This window comes from Mobula hypostoma, chromosome 7 (genome assembly GCF_963921235.1).
Source record: "Mobula hypostoma chromosome 7, sMobHyp1.1, whole genome shotgun sequence".
NCBI classification, from domain to species: domain Eukaryota; kingdom Metazoa; phylum Chordata; class Chondrichthyes; order Myliobatiformes; family Myliobatidae; genus Mobula; species Mobula hypostoma.
Genome location: NC_086103.1, coordinates 43,283,008 through 43,307,639, shown reverse-complemented (window position 1 = coordinate 43,307,639; position 24,632 = coordinate 43,283,008). Strand labels below are relative to the sequence as shown.

The following is a 24,632-nucleotide window of genomic DNA, read 5'->3' as shown; positions in this document are numbered from 1 at the left end:
TGATTAGGAAAAGGTAGTTGGGAATTAAGGAAAGAGGAATTGTAGAGTTAAAAAGGACTAATAGTTGAAGACAGATAGAATTTGGGGTTAAGGAGCAAGGCAGGGATGAAAGGAAATGAAAGCAATGTGATGGGAGAAAAACAATCGGTATAGATCTAAAATATGACATGCTGTTGGAGATTGAAGATTGAGTGGTGAGGGAGCGAGGAATTCAAATAGAAATGGTTTTATAGTGATTAAACTTTCAAGGTTTATTTACTGTTGATTTTGAAAATAGAAAGGGCAATAGCGTAGTGGTTAGCACAATGCTTTACGGTACCGGTGACCCAGGTTCAATTCCCGCCGCTGCCTGTAACGAGTTTGCATGTTCTCCCTGTGACCATGTGGAATACTTCCGGTTTCCTCCCAGTGTCCAAAGACGTACCGGTTGGTAGATTAATTGGGCATTGCAGATTATCCTGCGATTAGGAACTCAGCAGGCCAGGCAGCATTTATGGAAAACAGTAAACAGTCGATGTTTCGGAGCTTCTTCAGGACTGGAAAGGAAGGGGGAAGATGTCTGAATAAAAAGGTGGGGAAGACCTTGAGAGTTGCATCAGACCATTGACTGACATGTCAGAGTGGGGATTAAAATGCTTGGCGACCAGGAGTTCGCACTTGAGGACGATGGGGCAGAGGTGCTCGTTGAAGCGGTCCGCCAATTCATGACAATGTAGAGGAGGCCGCATCAGGAGCACCAGACAGAATACTCACCAACGTGGTAGAGGCCGCATCGGGTCTCGGCATTAAAATGTCGACTATTTACTGTTTTCTGTAAATGCTACCTGACCTGCTGAGTTCCTGCAGCGTTTTTTATGTGTTGCTTTGACTTTCCAGCATCTGCAGACTTTCTTGTGTTTGTCCTACGGTTAGGCTAGGATTAAATTGTGGGATTGCTAGGCGGCACAGCATGAAAGGAAGCAAGCTGGAAAAACTAGAAGCGCAACAGAAATTTGGAAAAGGAATTCTGAAAGATGCCCAAAACTAGGACTAAGACCAGGTTTGGGGATTTGGACTAACAGTTAAAATAATCTCAGCATGGCTACATGATAAACATGAAAGACCACATTTGCATGAAGGGAACATTGAAGGATTCAGATGTAGTCAATACAGTGAATTCCAGTTAATTGGGATACCTCAGGACCAGTACATTTTGGCCCATTTAAGCAGCAGCTCCAATTTGCCAAAGTTTCATGGAAGTAGTTCAAATATATTTTAAAAAAGACAAGTTACCATTTACCTGAGTAACAATTTATGTATTTAAAAATACAGAACAGATTAGAACACTTTTAATACCACTGCAGTGCTATAAGACTGTGTATTAGTTCCTAATAATTATCGACAGAGGATTTCATCCAGTGTGTGTTGGCATGACCTTTTGATTGATGGTAAATGAACAAAATCAGCACAGACAATGGACTGATTTCATATAATGCTATCGACAATTATGTTCTCCAAATCTTCATTTTCATTATAACATTCAAAATGATTGTTGATACTTTCAAATTATTCCTAGCTCCTAACTGGTTCAAGTAGTGAAATCATTTCATTTTCATTCCTGGCTATTTCTGGCATCTCCAAGCTTGAATATTCGAAACTGCAATGAGCAAAACAGTTCGGAATTTAATTCCTGAGTACTTCTTGCCAACTATCAGTGATAAAAATCTCTGCTTTTTAAATACAAGCACACGCAGCTGATGTTAATTAAAAACTTTTTGCTCTAAGCATGATGCTATGTCTAACAGCCACACAAGTGCACGTCTGACGCTGTTCAGAAACTGTTCGGCAGCAATCACCTGCCCCATTAAGTGGCATAGTCCCTTAATTAAATAGAGGGAATACTGGCTATTTTCTCAATTAGTTTTTGTTCTTGAAGACTTGTCTCACATAAGCGGCTGCCCCTATCAGACAATGGCCCAATTAACTGGAATCTACTGTATACTAAAACTAGTCACAATAAGTTCAAGATGTAGCGATGTGCTACACACAGACCTAGAAATAATGACACGCAGTCTGTAAGTCGCACTCGAGGCTCGTTTATTCAAACTTCGCGGCACTGGCTTTTAAGCAGTTCCCTTCCAGCCCTGTCCAGGCGGAAATGACGTCAGAGGTGCATTACAAAAGTCTCTCCCCGCGCGGGCTATTTTGTGAGCCAGTTCGCTTGTGTAGAAAGTGGGTCGCCACATAACCCCCCCCCCCGCCAGAACCGGCGAAACACCCCTAATGTCCACAGTCTGGATCAGTCTCTGTTTGGACGGTCTGCCTCTGCGCCGCGGTGCCTGAACCTCGACCGGCTGCGCCAAGTCCGCATGGGCCGGTTTGAGTCAGTCCACTGTGAAAACCTCCAATGTCCAGCAATGTCCACCAATGTCCAGAACATATGTGGACCCGTTGTTACTGATCACCTTGAAGGGCCCCTCGTACGGCTGCTGTAGCGGTACCCGGTGTGCGCCCCTTCGTACGAATACAAACTTACAGTTCTGCAGGTCTTTGGGTACGCAGGTCAGGATCTGTCCGTGCTGTGAAGTCAGTACGGGGGCCAGGTTGCTGAGCCTTTCACGTAGTCTGTCCAGGACTGCTGCGGGTTATACCACTTGCCCCCTTGACGCTGGTATGAACTCTCCTGCAATGACCAGAGGTGTGCCGTACACCAGCTCGGCCGAGGAGGTGTGCAGATCCTCTTTAGGCGCTGTGCGGATTCCAAGCAGGACCCAGGGAAGTTCGTCCACCCAGTTAGGCCCTTTCAGGCGGGCCATGAGAGCCGACTTCAGGTGATGGTGGAAGCGTTCCACTAGACCGTTCGACTGTGGGTGGTAGGCAGTTGTGTGGTGTAATTGTGTTCCCAACAGGCTGGCCACAGCCAACCACAGGCTGGAGGTGAACTGGGCGCCTCTGTCGGAGGTAATGTGGGCCAGTATCCCGAAATGTGCTACCCAGGTTGCAATCAGCGCTCGGGCGCGGGAATTGGCGGTGGTGTCGTTGAGTGGGACCGCCTCTGGCTATCTCGTGAACCAGTCTACCATAGTTAGGAGGTACAGCGCTCCTCGCGACACTGGCAGGGGCCCCACATATCCACATGAATGTGTTCGAACCTCCGGCGGGGCTTTGGTGTGCCACTGCATCTTGGCCGTTTGGCACCGCGTGCACGTTTTGTCCCATTCGCTGACCTATTTGCAAAGTCCGTGCCACACAAACTTGCTGGAGACCAACTGGACGGTTGTCCTGATAGATGGGTGTGCCAAGCCTTGTATGGAATTGAAAACTCGCCGCCGCCAGGCTACCGGGACGATGGGACGTTGGGGCGAGGTTGGCCAGTAGCCACGTCACACAGGAGGGTCCTCTCACCTGGGCCTATGAGGAAGTCTTGCAGCTGCAAACCCGAGACTGTGGTCCTGTAGCTGGGCATCTCGTCATCTGCCTGCTGTGCCTCCGCCAGTGCTGCATAGTCCACCCCCTGGGATAGGGCCTGGATAGCTGGTCTGGAGAGTGCGTCCGCCACGACGTTGTCCTTTCCCGAGACATCCATGCTGGATGTCCGTCGTGTACTCGGGAGATGTAGGACAGATGTCACTGCTGGCGGGCTGACCAGAGATCGGACAACTTCGTGAATGCGAATGCGAAGGTCAACGGTTTGTAGCCCGTGAACGCGGTGAACGGCCTGCCTTCTAAGAAGTACCTGAAATGCCAGATTGCCAGATATAGGCCCAACAGCTCCCGGTCAAAGGCACTGTACTTGAGTTTGGGTGGCCGTAGGTGCCTGCTGAAGGACGCCAGGGGTTGCCAGCGCCCCTCGATGAGTTGCTCCAGCACCCCACCGACTGCTGTGTTGGATGTATCCACTGTGAGGGCGCACCAGCATCGTGGCGTCTGCCAAGGTTTCCTTGGCTTTAACGAAAGCGGCCGCGGTCTCTTCATTCCAAGTAATGTCCTTGCCTTTACCCGACATCAGGGTGAACAAAGGGCGCATGACGCGGGCTGCTGAGGGGGGGGAAGCAGTGGTAGAAGTTCACTATACCAATGATCTCCGCAGGCCTTTGACTGTGTTGGGCCAGGCGAAGTGACAGATCGCGTCTACCTTGGCAGGCAGAGGTGTTGCCCCATCTTTGGTAATCCTGTGGCCCAGGAAGTCGATGGTGTCGAGTCCGAACTGACATTTGGCTGGGTTGATTGTGAGGCCGAAATCACTCAGGCGGGAGTAGAGCTGGCAGAGGTGGGACAGATGCTCCTGACGACTACTGCTGGCTGTGAGGATGTCGTCCAAATAGATGAACGCAAAGTCCAGGTCACGTCCCACCACATCCATTAGTCGCTGGAACGTCTGTGCGGCATTCTTCAGGCCGAACGGCATTCGGAGGAATTCAAACAGGCCAAACGGGGTGATGAGTGCTGTTTTGGGGATGTCTTCAGGGTGTACAGGTTTCCCCCGCCATCCGAAGGTAAAGCGTTCCTATGAAATGGTTCTTAAGCCGAAATGTCGTAAAGCGAAGAAGCAATTACCATTTATTTATATGGGAAAATTTTGTGAGCGTTCGAAAATAACAGTAACATATAGTAAAAGCAGGAATGATATGATAAATACACTGCCTATATAAAGTAGAAATACTTTTCCACAATCATTGCCTGCAGTGTTATCTGTAGCAAAAATCTCACGCAAGTGCCGTTGGCAAAAACACGGCGCAAGGTTGCATCGCCTCTGATCTGGACCGACAATTACGTGTCGGGTGGCACCTAATTAATTAGCATGTTTATCTCGGCTTCTTTCTTAAAGATGTACTGTGTACCTCCGGGCTACCGCTGCATTCTCCGCGAATCGGTATCTGTCCGCGGCCTGTGGGTTGGGGTGGTGGGACTCTGGGGTATCATCTCGTCGTCTGTTTCCATTAGGGCAGGCAGCTCATCTTCTCCTATGACTGCCCGCTTCGATGTCAAAGATCGAGGTTCGTCGTCTGCTGTGGCTGATGTGGAAGGCTTGCTTGACTGCTGAGCCTCGCGCATTTTTCTATCATACAGTTCTTTGTAAGCACTCAAACCATCCTGCAAATATCCCCTAAAGCTACGTACCCTTTCAAGAATAAAGGCGTACTTTATCATCGCAGCAAAAATCTCAAGTAGCTGCTTCACGTTCATTTTGCTACTGCATTCGGTTTCGATTGTTATCCTTTCCTCTTCCAATTGCAACAGCTCTTCATCTATCAGTTCTTGGTTATGGGATGCCAAAACCTTTTCAACATCATCTTCGTCAGCTTCCACAAGCCAAACTCACGTTTTCCGTACTTTGTTCACCACGATCAAAACGCTTAATTATGTCTAGTTTTATGCTAAGTGTAACACCCTTACAAGCTCTTTCAGGCTTTTCCGACACCTTAGAACTCATCTTGCAAACGGCTGCTCACAGGCATGTGTTAAAGCAATGCCGGCGAGAATGCCATTCCGAATCTGGGGAAGAGCGGCTGCTCGGGGCGCACGCTGCCTTTTATCGCGTGCTGATTTTTTTCGTAACAGTGAAAACACCTTCTGTTAGTGAAAACAGTGAACTAATGTAGGTCTTTTGTAACAGTGAGGTTTCATAAAGCGAACATTTGAAAAGCGGGGGACACCTGTACCGGGATTTGATGGTACACCTGGACGAGGTCTACTTTGGAAAAGATGCTTGCCCCATGCAGGTTTGCTGCAAAGTCCTGTATGTGCGGCACGGGGTAGCGGTCTGGAGTTGTAGCCTCGTTCAGTCTGCAGTAGTCGCCGCATGGTCTCCAGCCCCCGCTGCTTTGGGCACCATGTGCAAGGGGGAGGCCCATGGGCCGTCGGACCGCCATACGATCCCCAATTCCTCCATCTTCTTGAACTCCCCGTTCGCCAGGTGGAGCTTGTCCGGGGGGAGCCTTCATGCGCGGGCATGGAGGGATGGTCCCTGGGTCGGAATGTGGTGCTGTACTCCGTGTCTGGGCATGGCTGCCGTGAACTGCGGTGCCAGAACCGATGGAAAGTCTGCCAGGATTCTGGTGAATTCGTTGTCAGACCGCGTGATGGAGTCCAGGTGTGGGGCCGGCAACTTGGCTTCGCCCAGGGAGAATGTCTGGAAAGTCTTGGCATGGACCAGTCTTTTCCCTTGCAAGTGGACCAGCAGGCTGCGAGCTCGCAAGAAGTCTGCCCTCAGGAGTGGTTGGGCCAAGGTGGCCAGTGTGAAGTCCCACGTGAACCGGCTGGCGCCGAACTGTAGCTGCACTGTGCGGGTGCCGTAGGTCCGAATCGTGCTGCTGTTTGCGGCCCTCAGGGTGGGTCCCGTCACCCTGTTGCGGGTGTCATACCCCGTCGGGGGTAAGACGCTGATCTCCACTCTGGTGTTGACCAAGAAGCAGCGTCCCGACTGCTTGTCCCAGACATACAGGAGGCTGTCTTGGTGGCCAGCTGCCATTGCCATTAGCAGCGGCTGGCCCTGGCGTTTCCCGGGAACTTGCAGGGCGGGCGACAACAGCGGGCTTCTGTGCCCCACCGCTGGTGGTAGAGACACCACTGTTCATTGGCCTCCTCACTCCTTCCTCTGGGTTGTGTGCGCTCCGATGCTGGGCCTGCTGTGGCCTGCTGTTGGGCGCGTGGCTTGGTAATCTGTCCGATGGACGCCCCGCTCTCCCTCTTGGCTTTCCACAGCATGTCTGCCCAGGCCGCCACCTTCCGGGGATCACTGAAATCTGCGTCGGCCAGCAGCAGATGTATGTCCTCGGGCAGCTGCTCTAGGAATGCCAGTTCAAACATGAGGCAGGGCTTGTGTCCTTCAGCCAGGTCCAGCATCTCGTTCATTAATGCTGACGGCGGCCTGTCTCCCAAACCGTCCAGGTGCAGTAAGCGGGCACCTTGCTCACACCTTGAGAGGCCAACGGTCTCTATGAGCAGCGCTTTGAATGCTGCATATTTGCCTTCTTCCAGGGGTGACTGTATGAAATCCCCAACCCGTGTGACTGTCTCCTGGTCAAGGGAGCTCACCACGTAATAGTAACGCGTGGAATTCGAAGATATCTGCCGAATCTGGAACTGGGCTTCTGCTTGGTCAAACCACATGCGTGGTCGCAGCGTCCAGAAAGTTGGCAGTTTTAGCGAAACTGCGTGAACAGATGAAGGGCTGATCATCTTTGGTCCAAATCCCGTTTGGACCGTCGGGGTCACCAGTGTAGCGATGTGCTACACACAGAGCTAGAAATAACGACACGCAGTCTGTAAATCGCACTCGAGGCTCGTTTATTCAAACTTCGCGGCACTGGCTTTTAAGCAGTTCCCTTCCAGCCCTCTGGGTGGAAATGACGTCAGAGGTGCACTACAAAAGTCTCTGCCCGTGCGGGCTATTTGGTGAGCCAGTTTGCTTGTGTAGCAAGTGGGTCGCCACAAAGTAATATTTCCAAAATTTGCTAAACAATGTAAAGTTTAAAAAAAACAATCATAATAACTAATCTACATTATCTGCTAACCTATTCATTACTGAAAAGTAATATGGTTGATGGCTTAATTTATCAAATGATAACTCACTGTTCATGGTTAAATTGGAAAGCTCCATATAAACCTTGATTTTAAATATTTGTGTTGAAATGTCTAAATTTAAAATTAGTCTGAATTCTTAAGATAAAACAGCACATGCAAGCTATTTTTAAACCTACTTAAAATACACTATGTTGTTGCCAGTAATTAATAAATAAATCAGTGTCTGGGTGTGTATTTTTTAAACTTCTGGAAAAAATGGAAAAGAGAGCTAGTCCCAGTAATAGTAATGAATCTACTTGCTGGTGTAAAAATGAATTTGGTTCACTGTTGCCCCTGAGAGAAGGAATTATATCCTGCTTACATCTGCCTCCAGAATCACCAATGCTGACTTTTAACTGGCTCCTCAGTATAGAGGTAACTATGTGTTTGAAATCTCTACGTCCAAGGAAAAACTAAAATGTCACTGACAAGATGGTTAAATGTGCTATAATAATGTACTTTTCACATTGGGCTCATTTGCTCGTTATTATCATTTGAGCTAATTGATAGATTTTTTCCACGATCTAATTGTAAATGTTTTGGTATATTTTCTTTCCTTGCTGGCAGTTTGATGTTTATTTTTAGAAGCTTTTTGTATGACACATGGCTCCGGGGTTGTATACCTAATGGGTTCTTTTTTTTTCTCACTTTTTCTGCTTAGTAGGTTTTTTTTGTTATCACAAATTGTTTTTTCAATCTTTAAGATCATGTCTTTTTTGAGACATTGTAAGTGTTGTTACTTCAATGTACTCGTGTTATTTCTTTTGTATAATATAACAATAAAAAGATTTGAAAAGAATAATGTGCTTTCCAGTAGCACCTACTGGCCATTGCTATCAGGTTTAGTAATACAGGCAGCAATTTGTGTAAAAATATTTGCTTCCATTGTAAGTGGTTCATTTCAAATTAAACATTTGTTAAGCTTTAATAACCTCTGTTATTAAAGTAACGGTTAGAGGAGTATTGCCCATTCATCTCACTAGTAACTTTTAAAAGTTATATCCTGCCTTGCTTGTTCATACAGACGTTGCAGGATGGCTATTTGGTCCAAGTGCAAATATAGAACCCTCTTAATGACCTTAATGATTTTGTTGCTTCCCGAAACTTCCCTTAAGGTGGTGATAGAATATACAATGAAAATGTAAACTATGATGGAGGGGGTAAAACTCTTCTGGTTCCTCACCCCCCCACCACACCCCAAAAAGGCAAAACAAAGATTAAAGTTTAGTCTGTGATTCTGTTAGTATGTCAACTATGGATCAATATTGTAGCCATTTAGATGGTGGGATAGAAAACCACAGAGATATACAGCATTTGATGAGATGCTGCATCAAAAGTCCATGCAGAAAACAAAAGCTTGTGACAAAAGTGGTAACGTTTTGCCACGGATAGAAAATTTGCTGGCCAGCAGGAAACAACATAGACAAAAATGGGTTCACACACAAGGAGATGGAGGAACTCTGAGTGCGAGGCAGCATCAATGGAGGAAAATTGACAGTTAACATTTTGGGTTGAAACTCAACAGGATTTTGGGGGGAAAATCGACGACATAGCCAGAATAAAAAGGTGGTGTGGAAGAGGGGTGGAGCTAGAACTGGCTGATGATTGATGGATCCAGGTGAGAAGGATGATAGGCAGATGACGGGCGGGGGGGGCGGGGGGAAGTAGGAGTGATGTAATAAGGATAAGTGGGTCATCTGTTGCAGGAAATGGTGCTGGCTCCACAACTATTAAACATATATTATTAATGATTTTTAAGATATCTGACATCAGAAAAATAGGATGCAAAGCAAGTTGGGAGGTAGTCATAAGGAGACTTAACAGTGATATATGTGGATTAATGAGTGTGCAGAGATCTGAGAAATGAGTGTAAAGTGGGGCAGGAAGTGAGGGGCACTAGACTGCCGAGCTGCAGAAGGACCTGTTTGTCCATGATTCACGAAAGGCTAGAATGCAGGTTCAATTGGCAAGTAATTAAGAAACCTAACAAATCTATTTATTGTAGGGGAGTCGCATACAAAAGCAAGGAGGTTATGCTTCTGTTATATAGACCACGAATGCAGTAACAGAGCATTCATTCCCTCTGCTGTATGTATTTCAGCCACCAGTGTCATGACTGGATGAAAATACTTGTGACCTCAGAGTGAGCGGCTGTCAGCAAGAACCATGCTGTCAGTGGCTCTTTGGCATATGGGGAAGTTGTCTCACTGCCAGAACCACTTTGGAGGAGCCCTTTAGTCCTCAGTAGAGTACATTGTGAGATTTATCATGGAATTTTACTTCTTGTACAATATTGCTGTTGTAAATCATTTCAAAAGTAAAGCCATCCAGAAAGATGTGTATACAACTAATTGAAGATCGGTAACGGTTATGTCAGTCACAATTTGCTATGCTAATAATAAGAGGTTTGGAATGTTGATGCAGGCTGCTGAAGAATTTAAATTTAATTAAATCTGGAATAAGAACCCTAAAATCGGTTATGGTGACCATAACCAATGCAAGACTAAATCTGCTCTTGTTGTGTTTGTGATTTGCAGCCTTCAACTGGTTTGGCGCATATGTGATTTGATACCCGTCAATACGATTAACTTTCAACAGTTTGAAGTAGTCAAACATGGCATTTGTTTCAAGAGGGAGTTAGCGACATACAGGTTTCCCCCGCCATCTGAAGGCAGAGCGTTCCTATGAAACGATTCGTAAGCCGAAATGTCGTAAAGCGAAGAAGCAATTACCATTTATTTATATGGGAAAAATTTGTGAGCGTTCGCAGACCCAAGAATAACCTACCAAATCACGCCAAATAACACACAAAACCTAAAATAACAGTAACATATAGTAAAAGCAGGAATGATACGATAAATACACAGCAGAAAAAGTAGAAATACTTTTCCACAATCATTGCCGGCACAGATCTCCGTAGTGAAAATCTCACGCAAGCGCCGTCGGCAGAAAAACTCACGCAAGCCCTCTCCAGTAACCTTTAAGCTATGAAGCTGCCAAATCATACCAAATAACACGTAAAAATACACAGCCGATATAAAGTAGAAATAATGTATGTACAGTGTAGTATCACTTACCGGAATCGGGACAGCGCAGAGCACACTGATGATGCTGTGTTAGGCTGAGTCGTTGCAGGCTGGGTGGTGCAGTGGCCCCCACCTTCCAGGCCGCTGACTGATACATTACCGCGAAGCACGCAGGGGTCCAGTGGTAGCCGGGATGCACCCAGCACATCTTTAAGAAAAAAGCCGAAATAAACATGCTAATTAATTACGTGCTGCCCGACACGTAATTGTCGGCCCAGATCAGTGCCGATTGCCGATTGTATCGCCTCTGATCTGGGCTGACAATTACGTGTGGGGCGGCACTTAATTAATTAGCATGTTTATCTCGGCTTTTTTCTTAAAGATGTGCTGTGTGCCTCCCGGCTACTGCTGCATTCTCCGTGAATTGGTACAGTATCTGTCCGGGGCCTGGGTGTTGGGGTGGTGGGACACAGGGGTGTCATCTCATCGTCGATCAGGGCAGGCAACTCATCTCCTATGACTGCCTGCCTTGATGTCGAAGGTCGAGGTTCGTCGTCTGCTGTGGCTGATGTGGAAGGCTTGCTTGACTGCTGAGCCTCGCCCATTTTTCTCTCACGCAGTTCTTTGTAAGGACTCAAAGAATCTTGCAAATATCCCCTAAACCTACGTACCCTTTCAAAATTAAAGTCATACTTTATCATTACTCATTGGTTTCGATTGTTATCCTTTCCTCTTCCAATTGCATCAGCTCTTCATTTATCAGTTCTTGGTCATGGGATGCCAAAACCTCTTCAACATCATCTTTGTCAGCTTCCACAAGCCAAACTCATTTTGTCCTTGCTTCGTTCACCATGATCGAAACGCTTAATTATGTCTAGTTTTACGCTAAGTGTAACACCCTTACGAGCTCTTGCAGGCTTTTCCGACACCATAGAACTCATCTTGCAAACGATTGCTCACAGGCTCGTGTTAAAGCAATGCTGGTGAGAATGCCGTTCTGAATCCGGGGAGAGCGGCTGCTCGAGGCGCGCGCTGCTTTTTATCGCGCGCTGATTTTTTTTGCGTGCTGAATTTTTTATCATGCGCTGAATTTTTTTCGTAACAGTGAAAACACCTTCTGAAAGCGAAAACAGGGTACTAATGTAGGTCTTCCGTAACAGTGAGGTTTCGTAAAGCAAACGTTCGAAAAGCAGGGGACACCTGTATCAGAAAGAGAATTATGTAAGAGGACATTCAAATATAATGGCTTTGGCATTGATAGTGGGAGCTCCCTCAGAAATGGCTTCTTTGTAATAGCCAGCATCACCTTCATGTGCATTGGAAGATGCACGTGAGTCGGTTTGTGTTTGATCTGGTGTATTCTGTTTGTCCTGGTAAGCAGAGGAATGTGTGACTGAGTGTTGTCATCTGTTTGGGTGTCATGAGATCACAGCTGAACCATTGCCATGCACAAGCCTGATCCAGAACTGAGACATACAAATGTGCTACTTGTATAATGAGGATGTGAACCATTTCTGCCAGATAAAATTCTATATTGATGAGGTTTATCTTAGTTACTGAGTGATGGGTTTGTGGCTGAGGCTTGTACTGGATACACAGAATACACTTAAATATTTCTGGACATTGACCACATGCATATACTCTTTGCAGTTCAGTGAATTTCTGATTCCACCATTATTAAATCACTGAGGTTACTGATATTAACTGGTGTTGATTTTTTAAAGACTTTTTCCATTGGCCACCTGCCCTTTCAAATCCTCTGCTGCAGCTGAAAGAAGTTCCTGTGGTCAGCTAATTTTTCTTTCTCAGGACTGTTCCATATTGTTAACGGCATCTGTTCCTGCCACAGTACAACCCCCCTTTTACAAGTTGCAAGTTAGCTTTAATCAGTGCAGACTATACTTGTGTTGGTTACCTGCTGATGTATATTGCTAATAAATGATCCAGCAAATGCTGGCTGCAGGCAGGAGAGGTAGGCATTCTCTGTGTTTAGTCGTGAATTATGCATTAATGTACGGTACTTGTATCTTTACTGTAGCTAATTTAACTCCCTCGATCTAATTATATCATTATCCCTAGTTGCTTCATTGACATATTGAGTCAGAAAACAGTCATCATTTGAATCAATAGGTTTTTTAGCAAAATATCTTACACAGTAGAAAATATCTAGAGGGTACATGTAAACTGCTGTGTCAGGGGATTGCACCTTAAAACCTCTATTCTGTACTCTATGTAGGATGACTCATTGAAATGAGCAATAATCTTTTATTATTGTTTAAAGCAAGTCAATAGTTCAACAGCAAAATGCACCAATAACAAAGGAGAGACATCTTAACAATACAGTATGAGAAAAATGCCCGTAAATCTCCTGAACATTAGCAAAACATGTTCCACTTTGAAGTGCATGTAGTGATTATAGAATGGTGTTATAGAACAGACTATATGTCTATCTCTATAAAAGTCTTTAATGAATTGCAAGAAATATAATGCTATGTCTAAAGCATGCAGATGTCTAGATGTATAGAGAAAACTTTCCAACTTTTAAATTGACAATTCAACAAATTGTTCTTTGATCAGCAGGAGCAGGTAAGGAGGTAAGTATTTCTTAGCCCTGAGTGACCAGCTTTGGAAGTTGCTGGTGTGAAATTACTTGGCTTTGGCTGGCAGCTTAGGTAAAAATTGCATTGAGAAGCTCCTTGCAGGTCAGTGCTTTCCTGATATTCGTGCTGGCATCTAACAGACCAGAAGTACAGAATGTACTGGAGACAGGTTGCAGAGACACCTGGGTTGCTGGACTCTACTCTGTCCCTGAACTTGGTACCCAATGTCCTAAGCTTAGTGGCCTGATGCACTTCATATCTTATGGCGACAATGGTTGGCATGTGTAATTCAGCTGCCTATATGGACGAAGGATATAAGTTTGTGATTTGTTTTAAATTTAATTAATATTAACATTTTATTCTACATCAGCTAAATGCCCTAAATCTTTTTCAGCTGTTTAATTATCTCTGTTTGTCAGAGATGCTGATTTAAAAGGTTATCGTGAAGATCTGCAGGAGATCCTTAGATTCTTTTGCCTGAGGCTGTTCACCCCCTGCTTAACCTTGCAGACCCATAGGATCTCAAATTATTAGTTAGACTGTAGGGATCACATAGCATGAGTCGTGACCAACATTAGATGCGATCTGTTTCAATCTAATAAATGATTGGATATTTTGAAACTTGTTTCTCAGATTGATTTGGTGAGGGAAAGTGGATTTTGAGATACAGTACACTGTATAGGAAATGGAATTAGGATTGAGTATTGTGACTTGGGATATGACAAGAATGTTCCACATGCATTAGTTTTTGACCTTTTAATAAACTGTATGAATAAATAGAGGTGTAATGGGTTGCGTAAATGGTATTAAGAAATTCTTTCTTTTTTTTCAATCTTTTTATCAGTTTCATAAAATACAAACGTAACATGTTTTAGTATTAAGAAATTCTAAATGCATATAAATCTAATATCTGTTTAATGCTTTATAATATAATGCATTAGGCATGATAAGGAATCTCTTTCGTGCAATAACCTTGTCATAGCAATTTGCCCAACAGGAATTAAATAAGATGAATCAATATTTCCTATGGGAGACTACTGGAGCAAGAGTAAATAACAGTGCTGACCACATCCTATTGTAGAAAGTTAAAATAAACAGAACAATTTAGATACTGAAACTATATATTAGAAAATTTAATGAAATTCAAAATTACTTTAATTGTACATTTCTAATCAGTGTGCAACCTTTGGTATATTTACATTTGACAGGTATCAAAGGGAAGAATGAAACCTCGAAAATAATTTGTAGCACAATATAGAGTTTTGAGAGAAAAAATAGAAAGAAGGAATGATCTTTAGTGCTAAAGTGAGAAACTGAAATAGATCTCATTTAAAGTATTGAAAATATTAAGTAAAATAAAAGGATTTATCTGAGCTTTAAACCACATCTGCAGCATGGGGAACTGGGTTTAAGAAACAAGCTAAAAAGCTTACCAAAGAGAGCATGTTTTTTTTAAAATGCAAGGTGCGATTAGGAAAGTGCTTTCCAGTTGTTGTGGGTGGATGTAAAATGTTTCAGGAGAGTGAGATGCTTTTGGTTGTATCATTCATTTTTGTTAAATTATAAACAAGCTGACGTTCTTTCCAGGATGAAATTTTCTTTCAATATAGCCATGTCCTTGAGGGAAATCTGAATTGTTTCATCTTTACCTGTATTATCTCTGGAACTTCCTGTATTTGCGGTTCGTCCATTAAATTGAACATTTTAAAAATTCCAGCAGATTTTTTTTGAAGCAATACCTGTATATTAAAACTGTAAGACCTTAGCAAATGTTTGTCCCATGGATCTTGTACACTAAATCTAGAATATCTCTGTCGCAGGGTTCCCAGCCTGGGGTTCATGACCCCTTGGTTAACGGTAAGTGTCCATGGCATAAAATATGTTTTGGAAACATGTCTCTATGGTAATTCTACAGAATTTTGATTCATCTGATGACTTAATAATGAGTCTAGTCTTGAGAGAAAAGTATTCTAAAAAGTGAAAGGGATAAGAGAACAATGAGGTCAAAATTTCTTGGTGCAATTGTTCATGGAGAGATTTTGAAACTAAATTTTTGAAATATTTATCATTTACCCTGTATCCTTTGTATTTTATTGAAGTTCTTTACATAAACTGAAAATGGGAAGACAGTAGCAAAAAATATAAGGGGGTTTCGTCTATTACTGCGAGGCTAATTAAAATGGCTTCTTTGTTATGTTATACTGGGGAATGCTTCTTTGTTATGTTAAATGCTGGGAAAGTCTCTAGCTAGACATTTGCTTGGGTTAATACAGACAGCAGGGTGCTATTAACCAATTGGGATAGTTGTCATGATCTTGGTGTATCTGGGAGATTTGTATGTGCGGGATTTTGGGGAAGAAGGCAGGAGAGCGAGACAGGGGATGGACCAGGTGCTGTGATGTCCGCTAACGGGGTCGGACGCCAAGGAGGGCGTTCGGCGAGGAGATGGAGACAGACTCGTGTGGAGCGTCTAGTCGACCACCGTTGTTGGTCCCAGGCGGCCGGTTGAAGTGGTCCAAGAGGGTCGCAGGGTGAAGAAGAAGGTTCTTGAGCTCCAACTGTTTTGTGCATGAAGAGATTGAACTTTGATAAGTGTGGCACCCTTTATTTTCCTTTTATATTTTATTCTCTATTAATTATATGGTTCCAGTAATATCTATAGACTGTAAATCATTTAATTGTATCTGGTGTATTGTTTGTTATTTGGGCGGGGTGGGATACATCATACAGCATCCACACAAACTAATTACTCAGTTTGGCGGGGCCGAGGGTTGTTTCCCTAGACAACAGCGAGCCAAGCGACCCTGAGGGTGGCCAGGGGCCTACATGTATGATAATTCCACATTTACACCCTTCAAAACTTGTCTCTGAGGAAATTAGAGGGATAGGTTTTCCATTCACTTGCTGAATTTGTTCTTCTTGGTGGGAGACGATGTAGGTTTGGGCGGTGTTATTGGACTAGCCAAGGTAAATAATGGCAGTAAACATGGGGATGTGTTCTGCTGTTCCAGTTGATGAAAGGGTGTAGTCATTCCCTTGTCTATGGTCTATCTATTGATATTGCTATATTGTGACCAAAAGAACGTTTTCAAAAGTAAAATAAATTGGCTATATATGAGTTGACGATGAACAACTTTTGGAGTATGTTAGACCTCAGTTAAATCATAGACTGTGCTTATTAAGCAGAAGCTTTAATCCAAGTAATTTTAAATACTGAGTCATGTAGCTGTACAGCACAGAAATAGGACCTTCGGCCCACCTTATCCATGCTGACATTTTAGCCCATCTATACTAATCCCATTTGTCCACATTAGCATTATCCTTCAATGCCTTTCTTGTTTAAATGTCTCTCTAAATGCCTCTTAAACATAGTCATTGTATCTCATTCCATCACCACCTCTGGCAGCACATTCCAGATATCAACCACTCTGTGCATAAAGAAATTTTACCCCTCAGAGCCTCTTTAAAATCCCTTCTTGTCTTAACCCAATGCCTTTTTCCAATACCCTTGCCACGAAAATAAAAGATTTTGACTATCTGTCCTTCTCATTATATACATCCCTTATGTCACAATTCAGCCACCTTGACTCCAGGGAAAGCAAACCCAGCCCATCCAATCTCTCCTCACAACTGAAGTTCTCCAATCCAAGTAACAGCCTAGTGAATCATCATTATGTCCTCTCCAGCACTGTCAAATCTTTCCTATCGTGTAATGCCCAGAATTCATACAGTGCTCCAAGTATGACCTAACCAGTGTTTTGTAAACTTGTAACAAAATATCCCAGCTCTTACATTTTACATTTGCACCAATCTTGTATGTCCTTACCACGCTATCTAGTTGTTTTCCCACACTCAGAGATATGGACTTGAGAACTTTGTTCATTAACTTTCTTTAGTGTCCCACCTTTTCATTCAAGATTGTTTAATGTCATTTCCTGTACACAAATGTAAGTACTTACTGCCTATTACGCCACTGGTGCTTAGGGCAGCAGTGAAGGTCACCTGGAGGAACGGTGGACCACTCTTAGTCCGACCTCTGCCCTTTGACGTTTTTGGCAGGGGTGACCCTACCATGAGCCAAAGCATAAAGCCCTGACTCCAGCCTACATAGCTCTCTGGATCATTGAGGCACGCAAGCCTCCAATCCCAATGACAATGTAGTGGTCCCCTTGGAGGACAAGTGCAAGGAGAATGAAATAAGTGTTGTTCCGATGCAGCACAAGTGAACCAAAAAAAAACTCAATTGTACAGTCGGCCCTCCTTATCTGCGAGGAATTGGTTCTGGGACCCCTCGTGGATACCAAAAAATGCAGATGCTCAAGTCCCTTATTCAACCTGGTTCAATGCGGTGGATCTTCGGACCCAGTGGAACCCTGGACCTTATTTAACCTGTCTCAGTGCGGTGGGCATTAGGATCCGGCGGCGGAGCTCTGAATCCGCCGTGTTTCTGTTCACAAAAATAATCATGATCGCGATTTAAAATAAAGTAGAAATAATAAAGCCATCAGAAAGAGGTGAAACACCATCGGTCATTGGAAAAGCGTTAGGCTACAGTCGGTCAACGATTGGAACAATTTTAAAGGATAAAATGAGAAAGGCCCTGCCCGATTAAAGCAACAATTATTACGCAGCAACGCAGTGGTTTAATTTTGGGGTTTTGGGCTTTTGATCTTCCACATCAACCCGGCAGGGATGGACAGTGCGCTCAGGAGCGATCTGTCACTGGATCGAACCTGGGAACTTCCGTTCCCGAGCCTGGCGCTGAAACATATGTTTCTTAAGTATTTTATATGCATAGAAAGGTAAAATATATACTACATACTAAGACAAACGTTTGACTAACTGACGCTAAATAATATTGGATATACCTGTTCCGACTTAATTAGTAAGAGAACTTCCGGTTTTATTCCGATCTCGATCCACGATAACCTACGCACATCCTCCCGTATACTTTTAAGTCATCTCTAGATTACTTATAATACCTAATACAATGTAAATGCTATGTAAAATAGTTGTAATAAAGCATTCTTTTGGGAATAATGACAAGAAAAAACCTCTGTACAAACAACAAGTGCTGGAGCACTTCCAGGTTTTCTTGATTCGCGGTTTGTTGAATTCGCGCATGCGGAACTCCCGGATAAGGAGGGCGGACTGTAATACTGGAAAAAACACATATAAAACATGAGATAGCTTATATACATTGATTTAAAAAGTGACGTTAGGCTGTAATAAGGTGACTGACGGGGAAACATTTAGTGGTGGAGTTAGTGGGTGGAGATGTTGATCAGTCTTGCTGCTTGGAGGATTTAACTGTTTTTGAGGCTGGTGGTTCTGGTATGGATGCTACATAGCCTCCTCCCTGATGAAAGTGTAACAAACAGTCCATGTGCAAGGTGTGTGGGTTCCTTCATGACGTTACTGGCCCTCTTCTGGCACCATTCTGTACATATGTTATTGATGGTGGGTAGGCTGGTGCCAGTGATGATGTCTACCCCTCTTTGACTTCAAAAAATGCTTCACCAGGCACTTGAGTTTTAGTATTTTTCCTTTGCTCTATCCTATTAGGGTTTGGAGAACAAGGGAAACCTGTTCCAATGTCTGATGAAGATAAAACTGATAAAGCATATAGCGAAAATGGTTTCAATATCTACGTGAGTAATAAGATCTCTCTGAATCGGAGTCTCCCTGACATTCGCCATCCAAAGTAAGTAACCTAACTAGGCTGAAATAGGCTGGTTAATTGACGGTCAGTTGTTTGTAATTTCATGACCTCATCCTTTTGCTGAGATCTTTGTACTGTTGTGGTCCTGTTGCGACCCTTAGCACCTGCCTGGCATGGATAGTCACTAATATTCTAGAATGGAGATGACCACTTGGTACTTCCATGGCAATAATTTACAAAGTGGTCTTGCACCTCTTGGATAAATACTTTTGATGCTCTGGCCGCAAAATATGGTTTAAAGATTTTTTTTTACTTGTGTTTCTGTTTCAAACTCACTTGGACATTACTGACCTAGGAAATGTGACTTTTATATGGTATTTAAATAAAAATTGTTATATTTTGTGTATCAATATTAATAAAACTATTAAAATAGATTTATCACAAAAATAAACATGTTTAACCTGTGTCTAGTTCACCATTTGAGCAATCCAGTTTTTAAATAACCTTCTTTTATAAGTTTTTTTTTGAGTTATTTGGTTAACACAATTGCTGTATAGTGTTTTAGTAAATGGAAAAAAAATCTAACATTCTCTATTAAATGTCTACTAGTTTTAAGAGCCAAAATTAAGATGCAATTCATGGAAACTTGCCATGTTGATTGGTTCGCTTTGAGTGTGTGACGAGTTTAATGGCGTCTCACTGATTTCCACTGTTTTTTTTAAAAATTAGCACAAAGGTTCGCGGAAAATGAATTTGCACAGAATATAATTAGTACTTAAGATTCCTCAATCATTATGCTAATTTGGCCATATTTTGGAAAATTTAAGCTGGAAGAACATTAGAGTGTAGCAGAGGCTGCTGATCAGTATTGCAAACTGTTCAAAAATATTTAACCTGCACTTTGCTGATTCAAAGACTTAAAGCCAAAGCAGTTTCCAGAAAACCTGTTTAACACCTTGTTAATCACTTAATTGTACTTATGCTTTTAAAAAGCTCTGATGATTTCAGGCAAATTATGTCTAGTCTCAATGAGCTATTTGCACCTCATTTAATAGCCATTACCTTAATAATGTACTGTTTGCAGTTGCAGGCAGTTAAGTGAAGAATCTGAGAGTAAGTGAGAAAGCGATGTTTCAATTGTGCAGAACTCTTCTGTTGTGCAGAACTCTTCTGTTATGACATCCAGCTTCATCTGAATTACTGTTTTGTTGACATCATATCAATATCACAGACAGAACATTGATCTAAAGGCTGACAGAGTAGAGAATTCATATAATCATACATTATATTTAATTGGTACTTAAATATTTTAAAACATACCAAAGTTTTTCATAAGAGCAAAATTTTAAATTTCATGTTAACTTACTTTTTTCTGTTCAACTCTTTCTTTACAATCCCCTTTCCTTTTTTTTAAATTTCCTTTTTCATACATGATTAATGTCTAATTTTTGTTTCCCATCTGGTGGAAGCGGGAACAGATTGAGTGTACTTCTTGACAGATGGAATCTTCTCTAGGGATCATACAGCCTGAAAGCATTTGACCAATTGAGTATGTACGAAGATGAAAAAGAAAGCCATCACATGCCTCAGACTCTGCGTGTGTTTTATGAATTGTGACTGATGATAGAAGAGGCTTGATGTTTCTCATTCCACTTGTTGAATCTGCTGATTCTCTTTTGATGGTCAAGTACAAAATCAGAACAAGCCTCCAGTTAAGGGCCTGGAAACACTTCGCAGGCATCTCTCAGCTTTTTGGTCATTCCTTTGCAGTTTGCCACAAATTGGCCATTAGGCTTTAAGGAACATCTTCAAGGAAGAGAGAAGAGTAGATGTCTGGATCTTGGGGTCCAGACGGCATGGAACAGCCACCAATGATGAGCAGTTAAAATTCTGGAAAGCAGCAGCTATCAGACTTTGAGTTGAATGATCCTTGAATCAAAATCAGGTTTATTATCACTGACAAAGCGGTGATAATTCTTGTTCTCTAGCAGCAGTTACAGTGCAAGGCATAAAAAAAATACTGCAAGTTACAAAAATAGAGAAATAGTGCAAGGTGGTGTTCATGAGTTCAGAAATCTGATGGTGGAGGGGAAGAAGCTATTCCCTGTAAGTTGAGAGTGGGTCTTCAAGCTCTTGTACCTCCTCCCAAATGGTAGCAGTGTGAAGAGGACATGTAGTAATGAGAAGATGCTCAGGGTGCTGAATAACGGGTGTCGCCTTCTTAAGGTACTGCCTTTTAAAGATGCCTCAGTAGTGGGACCGTTGTTTCTTTTGATAGAACTGTCTGAGTCTGCGCCACTTTGCAGCTTCTTTCAACCCTGCGCAATGGAGCATCCCCCACTAGGCTATGATGCATGTACCTCCATTTGCCCTCCTTACCTGTATCGTCTTTGCTTCCAAGCACCATTTTTCTTCACACATAATTTTATGTCACCATAAAAGTGGGAGTTATTATTTTTGTTTTTTTTAAACTAAATATCAAGGTTGATTGTGAATAGTTGAGAATAAAGTACTAATTATGGGCTACCTCACTAGTTACTGTCTGCCAACCAGAGGAACTGCTTCTTCCCATTTTTTTTTTCTAACTATTAACCAGCTCTCAACCATGTAGGTTTATCACTCCCATATGTTCTAAACTAATTTAGAGGCCTGTTATGTGGGACCTTACTGAATGCAAATTCACCCCATCTACTAATTGCTCCTCACCTACTCCACAAGATATCCCTCAAAGCACTCCATTAAATTAATCATACATTATTTTGTTTTCCTTAATCTAAATTGATTTTGTTCAAACATCATTATTTTCAAAGTAAGAACTTCAATAATTCTTGTGGTTATGGGATCTTCCGAAGAGATGTTATAGTGACTTGTAGAGGCACAGTGCAAAAGCAAGGAAGTCACAGTATTTTGTAATTCACTGATTAGGTCTCAGTTGTGGAACTATCATGGGCCTAACACAGACTTATTTGTAAGACGAAGCAGATAGGGAGGCAGATTCTGGAGAGGTGCAATAAAAAAGGGATTTTTGTGATGGTTGATTTTAACTTTTTTAATATTGACTGGCATCTCCTTAGAGTAAAGGGTTTAGATGGGGTAGAGTTTATTAGGTGTGTTCAGGAAGGTTTCCTGATGGAATATGTAGATAAACCAACTCGAGGAGAGGCTCCACTTGATCTGGTTTTGGAAACTGAACCTGGTCACGTGTCAGATCTCTCAGTGGGAGAGCATTTTGGAGGTAGTGATTGCAACTCTATCTCTTTTACCATGGTGCTAGAGAGGGAAAGGAGCAGACAATTTGGGAAAACATTTAATTGGGGTAGGGGAAAATGTGCTATTAGGCAAGAACTTGGGAACAAAATGGAAGCAGATGTTCTCAGGGAAATGCACAGCAGAAATGTGGCAAATGTTCAGGGAAAATTTGCATAGCTTTCTGCATAGGTATGTTCCATTGAGGGAACGGATGGTAGGGTAAAATAATAAAACAAAGGATGTAGAAAATCTAGTTAAGAAGAAAAGTAAATGAAAGGTTCAAGAAACTAGGTACTGCTAGAGTTCTAGAAAATTACAAGGGTGCCAGGAAGGAGCTCAAGAATGAAAATGGGAGAGCTAGAAGGGGCCATTGGGGCCTTGACGAGCAGGATTAAGGAAAACCCCAAGGTATTCTACAAGTATGTGAAGAGCAAATGGATGAGCCCTGTGAGAATAGGACCAAACAGGTGCAATAGTGAAAACGTGCATAGAGCCAGAGGAGGTAACGGAGGTACTTAATGAATACTTTGCTTCAGTATTCACCAGGGAAAGCGACCTCGGTAATTGTGGGGACGGCTTGCAGTGGACTGAAACACTTGAGTGTATAGATATTAAGAAAGAGGATGTGCTGCAGCTTTTGAAAAGTAATAAGTTAGATAAATTGCTGGGACTGGAGGAGATCTATCCCAGGCTACTGTGGGAAGTGAGGGAGGAGATTGCTGAGCCTCTGATCTTTGCATCATCAATAGGGACAGAAGAAGTACCCAGAGGATTGGAAGGTTGCAAATATTGTTCCCTTGTTTAAGAAAGGGAGTAGAGATAACCCAGGAAATTATAGACCATTGAGTCTTACTTCAGTAGTGGGGAAGTTGTTCGAGAAATCCTGAGAGGCAGGATTTATAAACATTTGGAGAGACATAATCTGATTAGGGATGGTCAGCATGGCTTTGTCAAGGGCAGGTCGTGCCTTACGAGCCTGTTTGAATTCTTTGAGGATGTAACAAAACACATTGAAGGTAGAGCAGTGGATGTAGTGTATATGGATTTCAGTAAGGCATTTGAGAAGGTTCCCCATGCAAGGCTCATTCAGAAAGTAATGAGGCACAAGATCCAAGCAGACCTTGCTTTGTGGACCTAGAACTGGCTTGCCACAAAAGGCAAAGGGTAGTTGTAGATTGTTCATATTCTGCGTGGAGGACAGTTATCAGTGGTGTTCCACAGGGATCTGTTCTGGACCCTCTCCTCTTGTGATTTTTTTTTTAATATAAGTGTCCTGGATGAAGAGGTTGAAGGGTGGGTTAGTAAGTTTGCTGATGACACAAAAGTTAGGAGTGTTGTGGATTGTTTGGAGGGTTGTCAGAGGTTATAGCACGACATTGATAGGATGCAGAACGGGGCTGAGAAGTGGCAGATGGAGTTCAATCCAGATAAGTGTGAAGTGGTTTATTTCGGTAGGTCAAATTTGAAGACTGAATATAATATTAATGGTAAGATTCTTGGCAGCACGGGGACTCAGTGAGATCTTGGGGTCAGTCTCTGTAGGATACACAGGTTGACAGTGTTGTTAAGAAGGCGTATGATGTGTTGGCATTCATCAACCATGGATTGAGTTCCAGAACTGTGAGGTAATGTTACAGCTATATAAGACCTTGGTTAGACCCCACTTGGAGTACTGTGTTCAGTTCTGGTCACCTCACTACAGGAAAGATGTGGTTGTTATAGAGAAGGTGCAGAGGAGATTTACAATGGCTAACACAAGGGGGCATAGTTTTAAGGTGTTTGGAAGTAGGTACAAGGGGGAATATCAGAGGTAAGTTTTTCACACAGAGAGTGGTGGGCGCGTGGAATGCACTGCCAGTGAAGGTGGTAGAGGCAGATACAATAGGGTCTTTTAAAAGACTTTTTAGAGTCTCTTACATGAAGCTTAGAAAAATTAGAGCGCTATGCGGTAGGGAAATTCTAGGCAGTTTCTGGAGTAGATTACATAGTTGACACAACATTGTGGGCCGGAGGGCCTGTAATGTGTTGTAGACTTCTATGTTCTAAGCGCTGATGGTGTTACAGTTGTCTTTATTGCAGTGTGATAAAATGATAGGCTTGCATTTGTATAGAACTTCGATGCTTTTGTCCATTAGTGTGGCACTTTAAATACTTCTGAAGTATCTGACCATAAGTCATAGGATCATAATTAGGTCATTCAGCCCATCGAGTCTATTCTACCATTCCGTCATGACTGATTTATTATTCCCCTCAAACCCATTCTCCTGCTTTCTTCCCATAACCTTTGATGCCTTTGCTAAGCAAGAACCCATCAACCTCTGCTTTAAATACACCAAATGACTTGGCCTCCACAGCCATCTATGGTAATGAATTCCATAGATTCACCAACCCTCTAGCTAAAGAAATTCCCTTTCTTAGATAAGGGGCCCAAAACTGCTTGCAATACTCCGTCTAACCAATGCTTTATAAAGCCTCAGCATTACAAAGCCTTGTTTTTAGTCGCTTGTTGTAACCAGCAACATGCTAATGACAATGTGTAATTTAATAATG

General features: G+C 42.8%; 1 protein-coding gene across 1 annotated transcript in view; it reads left to right on the top strand.

Annotated features, from left to right (window-relative positions):
• Nucleotides 1–24,632, top strand: part of LOC134349273 (polypeptide N-acetylgalactosaminyltransferase 10-like) — an 82,442-nt gene that overhangs the window by 21,743 nt on the left and 36,067 nt on the right. Inside the window, exon 3 of the mRNA XM_063053332.1 lies at nt 18,737–18,875. Coding sequence (XP_062909402.1) covers nt 18,737–18,875 — 139 coding nt within the window. The remainder of the gene's footprint in view (nt 1–18,736; nt 18,876–24,632) is intronic.